This window comes from Strongylocentrotus purpuratus, unplaced genomic scaffold (assembly GCF_000002235.5).
Source record: "Strongylocentrotus purpuratus isolate Spur 01 unplaced genomic scaffold, Spur_5.0 spur5_scaffold_5, whole genome shotgun sequence".
In the NCBI taxonomy this organism is placed as follows: Eukaryota; Metazoa; Echinodermata; class Echinoidea; order Camarodonta; family Strongylocentrotidae; genus Strongylocentrotus; species Strongylocentrotus purpuratus.
In genome coordinates, this window is record NW_022145611.1 from 7,303,970 (window position 1) to 7,314,068 (window position 10,099).

Sequence of the window (10,099 nt, forward strand, 5' to 3'; positions counted from 1 at the left end):
ATTCTAACAAATCTAAAGACAATAGGAAGACTCGTCATGGTGGGTCATCATGCGTGGATGGATGAAAGCCGCGAGAAACGGGTAAAATTGTAAGAATATATTGAATTATATTATCACAATTTTGATATATTTGTGTCTTAAGCTCTGTTATGGCACAGGAAATATGCATCAATCATGTAAAAAAAAAAGGTTAAAAAAAAACGATGGCATACAAGTCAAATCGAACAATGCCTAATGTATTCATATAAGCCAGCGTTTTTCAACCTTGTTATAGTCGCTACACCCTTTTGATAATTTTTTTTCCGCGTCACCCTAACCCCAAATTCACTTCAGAAGAAGTATTTTCCATCACTCTGGTATTAACTGGCCATCAAATGCCATGTACACACGTACGGACACAATTTGTTTCTAAAATTTGTTAACGAGATAAGACATTTTATTATGTATGCGGGCACCTTGTTGCCCAATGAATTAATACAAAAGTCATATATTAGGTCACCTCACTGCAGGAATATAAGTATGTTCGGGTATCTCGTTCCCAGAATCATCACGTTTCTAAATGTTCTGTACAGTGAAGCGAACAAACATGGTAAAAATGTAATTTGGATATCTAAAACATATAAAATATATTCGGGCACCTTGCTGCCCGAATGTGACGATATTCGGTTACCTCGCTGTCGTTGACTAATCATGTGGGTATTAAGGCACTTCACTCCTTAAAACCATATTCTTTTTTTTTTTTAAGCGAGTGAGCGAAGTGAGCAAGGAAAAATGACACTTAATTGTCTTTCTTGATGAAAATAGATAGCGGTTTCTGATATTTTGTTCTCACGAAATTGGCGTTAATTTCATCATAGATCAAAAATAATAGATATTGATTTAGTTTTTCTCGCGACACCCGAAAAGATGTCCTGTGGCTCCCCGATTGAAAAACGCTGATATAAGTAATCGCAGTCGTGTTATAAGACCCTTCGGATTAAGAGTATGGAGCAACGATTATCATTATTATTATTATTGTTCTAAAATTTAGTGTTGATTTTATAAAGGTTAAGCTTAAATTATGACCTACTAGGTGATTAATGAGCAACGTGTAATTTAAAATGTGTTCTATTGACCTATGCTTTATGTACTGTATATACCTTGTAACCAATAACCATGTGCAAAAAGAATTTCCATTTAATGTGGACAATAAAGCAAATCAATCAACCAAGTCACATAACAAAGGTTGATTTCTCAATACCATCCGGTAGATTGGTATCATACCCGAGCGTACTCGCGAAGTATTCCGATTCGTACTTCGGTGAATTTCGAACGTACTCCATATATTCCGGTGCCCCTGGTATGACCATGTTGTCCGCAACGACTACGGTTCCAGTCTTCAGAAGTTCGTGCTTTTCGAGGAGGATGAGATCGGGTTTGTACAAAGATTTTACGTGATCAATGAACACGTAATCAAAAGAGGCAATGTCGAAGTCGTCTTTGAGATTTGGAATGACTTCGGTAGAAAAACCTTCGATGATTTGGACCTGAAACATGACATAGAAAAGAAAACAATGTGTTGTAATTATAAAGAGAGTTCAACCGAATTGCAAATGTTTTTTGTTTTTTTAATCATCGATCCACTTTACAAAACGTGCATTAGACCAAGGTGTCACCTTCAGGTTTGTTTGCCGGAATGCCATACGTTGCATATAATTATACGCGGTGTCATTTCGATTGCGTCATTTACTTTGCTAAAGCATTCAAAGACAATCAACACATGCGTCGTCTTTATTCTTCTAAATTTTCACCTTCCCTTGAAGTCTTGTCGTGTGTGTACGATGTCGCTAATGCATTCATACGTCATCTAAATGACGCCTGTGTGCCTTTTCTCGGCGTTTCCAAAGTAAGTTTCGCTTGAAGGGAAGTTTTCGCTGTCTAGCTTTAAATATTAATTGTACTCACCACTTTAATGGTTTATTGCACTGTTTGTTAAAAGGAAGTAAATGTGAATTTCCGTCATTCCTTTATATTTGTGTGACCTTGTTGCGGCACAAATTTTCGACGGCGACAATTTGTGCTAGTCTTGCTGAGTGCAATTTTTGCCTCCCTGTCGACAATTTGTGCCGGGAAAACAGAAGCTGGCGGCACAAATTGCCACCAGTTGCTTAATATTATGTAGCGTAGCGGTGAAGATACCAACGATGAGAAACAGGAGTCGTGACTGGGGGTGGGGGAGGGGAAGGGGACTGGGGGAGATATCATACACCCCTCTCCCCCAAAATGAGGTGGGGTGGGGAGATGATCTGAAGTATTATTCCCCTACATTTGAAAGTTGATAAGCAATGATGATAGTAATACTACTGCTATTGTCCACGCCGAACTAAGTTCTCAAAAGGACTAAGAGACGAGTGTGTGTGTGTGTGTGTGCGTGTGTGCGTGTGTGCGTGTGGGTGTGGGAATGTGTATATATATGCTTTTTCTCTTGTTTTTCTGCAAATTATTTTTGGAGTGGACTAAGCCTTTAAACTCTTTTTATGATAATAAACACTTTCTCCATTTACCACATCTTGTAATCCTGCAAATTCGATCATCTTGTTCGCAGTAGCAGCTCGAGTTTCGTCAGGCTCCACACTTAAGTAGAGCGATCCTTCCGGAAGATCCCGAGCGGCGTTGATAGCCGAGTAGCCGATTAAAGTGCCGAGCTCCAGACACGTCTTCGGTTTCGTTTCTTGCACGATCTTCCTCACGATGGGTGCTGGTATGACAGAGAGAGAGAGAGAGAGAGAGAGAGAGAGAGAGAGAGAGGGGGGGGGGGGGGGGGGGGGGGGGGGGGGGGGGGGGGGGGAGTCAGAGACGTGCAAGGACAAAAATACTACGATAACAAAGTGAAGAGGGTCGTTTTGAAAAGCATGATGGATAGCGAGATTTTGGTATTTATATCCAAGTCACTGTACTAGATTATGTTAAATGCCATATAAACAACAAGACAACATGCTTTAAGGTCATTATAAGACAAGGATAATGAATATCGGACAACATGACAACATCGTGTAGGGGTCGGAGCAACCACGCCCTGGAAAGAATACAGCGCGACCACAGAAAGCATTTGGGCGAATCAATTTCATGCCAGCGTTCATTCCTTTTGTCGTGCCAGTCAAGAAGAATCAGGCATAGATCATTAATGCGCTTGACAGAACCAAACGTTGTCTCCAACCATTGCTAGAAACTTCTTGCTCCAACTGATGGGGGGGGGGGGGGGCATTGAAAACTTGGGTGGATGTGTGTGGGGGAGATATGGTGGGGAATCGACAACATAATTTCATGGGGTTTTATATAGTGCGCGTTCAAATATTGCAATTTTACTTCAAAATAGAGTTGAAGAGGCTTGATAATAATAAGTATATTCGATCAATAAAATTTGGTTAAACCTTTTTCGTCACCGAGGCAGAATGTCCGTTTCTGTTCACGGTTGAAACGATCCAACGCCTTCATGATACTGTCTGGATCTCCCCTCTGCGCATGCTCAGTGACGTATTGATAGGTCCGATCGGTCAGCCGCCCATACAATCGGTCATACAATCGCGCCAAGACCCCTTCAAGGTGAACAGAAGAGAAAAAGATAGAGAGAGAGAGAGAGAGAGAGGGAGGGGGGGGGGGAAGAATGTGCTGTTGCCTGTTACCAATTGTACTGATACTGGACATAGGTTAATTGATGTAAACATTTAATAAAAAGAATAAACTACTGAATAAAGGAGGTTCTTTTTAATACATTTATACAAAATATACATGTAAATGAATAAATGAATGAATTAAAAAATTTAAAAATTACAGTTAGGCTACAAAGTACAAGGGCAACCCTACGTGCCGTGGGTGAGGGGGCGGGGCGAGGGCGGGGGCGGGCGCAGGTTTACCCGCCGGTGCAACCTTGAACTGGATACCCCATTTATATAGATGTCTGATCATAATAGCGGATACATGATGCCGTGTGCGTGACAAAATATGCTTGTTTACCGTTTAATTGCATTCTGTAAATGAAAGAAAGGCTCATGTTCAACCGATTTCATAACAAAAATAGAACGCTTCAAATCTTTGTATAACAAATTACTATAAACGAAAGAAACACTAAAATGCAGTTGGTGATCAATTATTTTTGTTCCGGTTGTCCAATCATGCATATCCATTGTATCATTATGGTATTGGGGTCAAACTCCATCTTCCTACGAAGCTAGTCCACTCTTTTATATATATTTTTCCAAAATCCATTTTGTAAATTAATTTATTTTCATACTCTTAGGACATAATATGACGAGGATGTAGCCCACGAACCCGATACTACAGGTGCTCCTATATAACAACTTTTTTTCTGGGGTTTTCACTAAGTTCGACAATACACCGGACCGAATATTTGTCCATCTTCCCTTATGCTTTTCTAACTGAGATGAATACATTATGCTGGAAGTGTTCCATCAGGTTTATAGAAAAGAAAAACAAAACTCCGGCGTATAAAATAATAATCCCACAAAAAAAACCACCCATGCGATCCTCCTCCCACCATATTTGCTTGATAATCAAGAAGTTATGCTGGTATCTCCTTGATATAATTACAACCCATGATCGTTCTTTTGTAAAATGTTATACTAACGGCATGAAGGTATTTAATCTCTGACACCAAGGCCAAGTGAAACTAGTTTCTCGTGTTCGAGTTTTCTTTTTAGGAGGGGGCGGTTCCTTTGTAGTTGATATTTAATTTGTTTTTCTTCTGTACAAGCAACTGCCAAATGGATCAATTTGAATTAAATGTCGTTTCGGCTCAATACAACTTAACAAGATAAAATGGCAATAATAATGATTTATGTTATCCCATTCACTAGATGTCCCCACATTTTTTAAATAAAATCTTAATTTCGAAATAAACATAGCAAATTAAAAATACTAGATAAAATAAGTTTGTGCGGCAATTTCACACCAGGCTTTTTACATTCAAGTTCATATTCCGAGCATTGAAATTCGCACAAGTCGCACTCGCAGCGTCGAATTTTATTTATGTATTTATTTATTTCTAATCTTTTGTTAGGCTAGCCCATTCACCGATAAGTAGTGTTTTTCCATGGGGCCCTGAATAAACATGAACATATTTACATCAAAAAGCATTATAACGTTTATACAGAACAGTTAAAATAAAATTCCATAGTACATCTAGAAAGATATAACACAGCAATAATAGACGTGGCTCAAACGAATACTCGTTTGCAAAATAGCCATATATCATTAACCTAATTCAACTGTAATGCCAATAGGAAAGTAATGATTAAGTCGCAATTAGGTGAATAAATCACGTTAATATTACACAACATTCACGTAGGGTTTGTTTTACTGAGCTATTCACAAATTACAACTTTGTTTAAACAATCTCTTAAATGAATTGACGAGGAAGCTGTTCTCATCGAATTATCTAGCTTATTCCGTTCAAATATAGAAGAAACAATAATTGATTGGGCTACACTTATAACAATCAGTGTGAAATCTGGGCACACGTAAACATCCACAGTCTATTTGCATTGTATATACATCATTAGGATTGATTCCAGCCACCCCCCCCCCCTTTCAGCAAAAGTACGGTGTGTAAAGTCAATACGGGTCGACCTTTTTCTTTTGTTATACGAGCCTTTTTCAGCACCCCTCCCCCTTTTCAGCAAAAGTCCGGTGTGTAAAGTCAATACGGGTAGACCATGTTTTCCTTTGTTACGAGCCGGAGAGTTTGGGAACACGCATGGTATCCCTTCGTTCACGGAGTGGGGGGGGGGGATTGATTAAGCCCGTAACTACGGGGGGTGGGAGGGCCACCCCAACATTTCCAAGATTGGTTGATTTTTTTTTTAGACCCCTTTTTTTTTTACCTCGATTGGTTACATTTTATGTGTAACAGTGATTAACAATAATTAAAAGTAATTAAAATTTAAAGATTTCAAAGTTTCCCTCTTATCTGGAATCCCTCTCAATATTACACTAAATTGAACTGCACGTAGTAGAAAATTGATCACTTTAAAAACAAAAAACGGAATGCCCCAAACAGGCTCATCATGAGCGCCGCGTTAATGTGAATGCACGAATTTGATTTCACCGAACATGAATTAGAGTGCCGATCAATGCAATTGTTTGCTCGGATTTTGAATTTGAATACACGAATTAACCTGCGAGCGACCTTTATGTGAATTTGAATGCACGTTCATGAATTTGAATGAAAAAACCTATTAATTAAAAATAAGGAAGGAGACGAGAAATTAGGAATTAATATTAAATGGCCGATGCATTTCTAATCATTCGTCTCTACTTTCAGAGGTATGTGTATTAAACAGAGGTCTGAGTCCTCGACCTTAAATTTGGTTGATGGAGCTAGCCAGGGGCGGTGCTCCGCTCGGAGCTGACATTAGGAACACAGTCCCCTCTTCAGGTTCGCCCCCCAAAAAGAAAACACATAACAAAACAAAACATGCATTGCATTGTTTACAAACTTGAAAAAATAGATTAGGTCCCGAAGTGCTCTACTGCAAAATACTAGCCTTTTGTGTATGGATTTGAAGTGGAAAATGCAATAGATTTAGCATGTATGTTTCATGAGTGTCATGACGTCATATATTTCATATTGATCAGGTATTGTACCAGGTAAATTGAAAATTGGTAACATTACCCCTGTATATAAGAAGAATGATCTACATACATTAAATAACTATAGACCAATTTTAGTTTTAACCAGTATATCCCAATTGCTTGAAAAGTGCATATAATAGTCGACTATATTCATTTTGTTTTAAAAATAATATTCTTAATGATTCACAGTATGGATTCAGAAAAAAATCATTCTACTTCTCACGCTCTGATATATTTACAAGACATAGTTCTTTCTGCAATCAATGATAATAAATTTGCTATAGGGGTATTTATGGACCTGTCAAAGGCTTTTGACATAGTTAATCATGAAATATTATTATCAAAATTACATTATTACGGAATAAGAGGAGTGCCCTTACAATAGTTTAAAAGTTATCTTTACAATAGGGTCCAATATGTAATGTATAACAATAGTCGTTCAGCTGCATCTTGTATTACTCACGGTGTACCCCAAGGGTCAATCATTGGTCCCCTGTTATTTTTACTCTATATAAGTGACATTAAGAAAGCTGATGAATTTGAATTATGTATGCAGATGATACTACTTTAATTTAAACGCAGCCAAATATTATTGATTTACAAAGTAATGTCAATGATGAATTAGAAAAGATTTCTTTATGGTTAAAATCAAATAGACTATTGATAAAACTTAGTAAAACAAATTATGTAACATTCCATAATACGACTTGTGAAATAGCTAATAGACTAAGTGGTCTCATTCTCAAAATTGATAATATCCCGTTACTTAAGATTGATACTGTTAATTTTCTTGGTGTACTTATAAAGTAGTAATATGCATTGGGATACACATAGATTATTTAATAGGTAAAGATTCTAAATGTATGGGTATACTCTTTAATATGGAAAGATACCATTCCTGCATCCTCTTTGATATTGTTATATAATGCATTTATGATGTCACATTTAAATTATTGTATTGGGTAATAGTAATCACAAAAAAATTGATAAATTATTTAAACTACAAATGAAAGCCCTTAGGATATGATTAGGCTGTCATTATCGTACTCACTCTGTCCCATTGTTTATGAAATTGAAAACACTGAATATATTTGACTTATTCAATTGCCCTGCTTGGATTCTGTTACTTTTAAAATAAACTACCGCAAAATACTTCGAGAATGTCCACTTTGAATAATGACGTTCATAATTACAATACTCGTGGCCGAGACTCGTTTCGTTTTTGGCCAGTAAAGACAAATATATTTTAAATATGTAAGAAACAATTTTCCTGTTATTTAGAACTCTATTGATCCTGAAATATCCTCAAGCAAGTCTTTTACAGTATTTGAAAGAAACTTGAAGCAGCATCTTGTATTTAAATATTAAAGGTTCTCGTACCAACGTTACCTATAACTGTTTTCAAACTTATGATTTTGTAATGATTATTTCCATTCGTATTACTTGCCATGAACGATGTCCCTGTCATGTGTTGTCATGTATGTTTTTTAAAGTTTTTTTTACAGCTATGTAAATCTCTTAAAAACTGTTCGGGAACTGTGCGTCCACAACGGAGGCAATTTGGCATTTTTTTTAGTTCCCTATTTTCATTTTTTTTATAATATTGCAAATGCTTATTATTGTATTGTTTTTATCGGAAATACTTACTATGCTACTTCTATTATACCACTACTACTACTACTAATACTACTACTACACTACTACTATACTTTTACTAAAATACTGCGACTTCTACTGACTACTATACTTATGACCTTATACTATCTACCTCTTATACTATTCTTACTCCGATGATACCATTACTACCTCCAAACCTATTACCCCGAATACATGTACTAGATGAGTTTACTACTCATATACATGTATTAATATTCCTTATACTCTCTAAACAACCGGGGGATGGGAGAGAAACTGCATGTATTGCCGTAATAATATTTAACTAAAATAATACCTCGATCCGGAGCATAGAGGAACGCCGATATCCTGTGGTATAGATACTGAGCCCATGTAAGTTGTGGCACTTGCGATCCTCCACTATCCATGTTTCAAGAATTCGTCGTTTATCTTCTGTATACCGACTGAAGAAAGTATCACAAACCCTCTCAGGCGAGAAGTTTTATTTGTATACTGCAGTGGGCCAGGATATATGCATACTTTGTGTAGATGTAATGTTTCGCGCATTTTAAAAATATATATATGTAATATGTGTAATGTGAAGGCCAACGTTTCCTCGTCACATGAGCGATGGCTGCGGAATATAAACATTTCCGTCAATGGGAGGACAACATCCGCCCAAATATGTGGCATTGCACTTTTTCACAGCCCACGAACGGAATTACCCACTGGCGCACCAATGGTGGTAGGAACGAGGAGGAGGATTGGAGATAGCTCCACGCCCCAAAAGTGGAGAGGAAAAAAAAGAAAGAGAATAAAAAGAAAGAACGAAAAAAAACAAAAAAAAACATAAGAAACAGAATGAAAGGTGAAAAAAGAAGAAATGGGTTTTCCTTTTCACATCTTTTTAACGATTGCCATTTCTTTTCTAATAATTTCATTTGTTCCTGTGTACATGACAGTATACGCCAATCCACCCCTCTCCATTTTGTATGGAATGGTTATGCTGAGTAAAGCACAGAACATCACAATGTCACAGTGTCATTGGTTTGCTTGTTTGCAGGAGGGAGGTAAATAACTATGAATACTTTTCAATTCAAAAGATTCTTAAAAGAAAATTTGACGACGAGGATGGGATTCGAACCCACGCGTGCAGAGCACAATGGATTAGCAGTCCATCGCCTTAACCACTCGGCCACCTCGTCTGAATATATTCATTAACCTTGATGAATTTGCATTATTACAACAGACTGTTTTGTGTAATCGTTACGAAGTTAAAACACCTGTTACCATTTTGGCGGATTGATTATCATTGTATTATCTCATAGTATGATAGAGTTGTGCTGCACGCAATTAGTTAAAAATAGATATGAATAATGTCTAAATATAAAACGTTGTAGGGCCTATGCATGAAAAGCGTCTGTCCTTTACTCTCGGATGTTTTTTCTTCTTTTTTGTTGTATTCAATATATTTTTAATTGTTAGCAGAGCTAACCGATTGGCATAAGAATGTTTAACTGGTGGTGTTAGGAGTATTCAGTTGCGATGAGCTTGCAGAGCTCACTGACCTAGTTCGACACGATACAGGACGGACGTCTAATTGGACATTGGATCGTGATCAGTTGATTTTGTCAGAACTGTCTGCAAGTTCGGGAGGATCAGATGGCTACCGGAGGTTTGGAAGGGATGGATGTATTGGTGAGAACATCAGGATGCGGAATCTTCCGGTGAGGTTGGGTGCATACCCATCTTTCGGTAAGTCGTCTGTACAGTTCTTGCTCGTCGAAGCCGTCTTGCCGTCGAAGCTTGGTGCTCCCCAGGACAGGCGCGGATCCACGGGCTCAATTCTACCGGC

At 37.6% G+C, this 10,099-nt stretch overlaps 1 protein-coding gene and 1 non-coding gene across 2 annotated transcripts; both read right to left on the reverse strand.

The window, feature by feature from the left end:
• Positions 1-303: 303 nt before the first annotated feature.
• LOC100891805 (catechol O-methyltransferase) lies at positions 304-9,445 on the reverse strand. The gene is made up of 4 exons (XM_030999794.1): positions 8,582-9,445; positions 3,411-3,575; positions 2,544-2,737; positions 304-1,526 (listed from the first exon to the last, which is right to left on the reverse strand). Exons 1-4 carry the CDS (start codon positions 8,670-8,672, stop codon positions 1,212-1,214), a joined length of 765 nt encoding a protein of 254 aa, XP_030855654.1. The 5' UTR covers positions 8,673-9,445; the 3' UTR covers positions 304-1,211.
• TRNAS-GCU lies at positions 9,368-9,449 on the reverse strand. Its single transcript has one exon. It is a non-coding gene; the product is annotated as a tRNA-Ser (tRNA).
• Between the last annotated feature and the right edge of the window lie 650 nt (positions 9,450-10,099).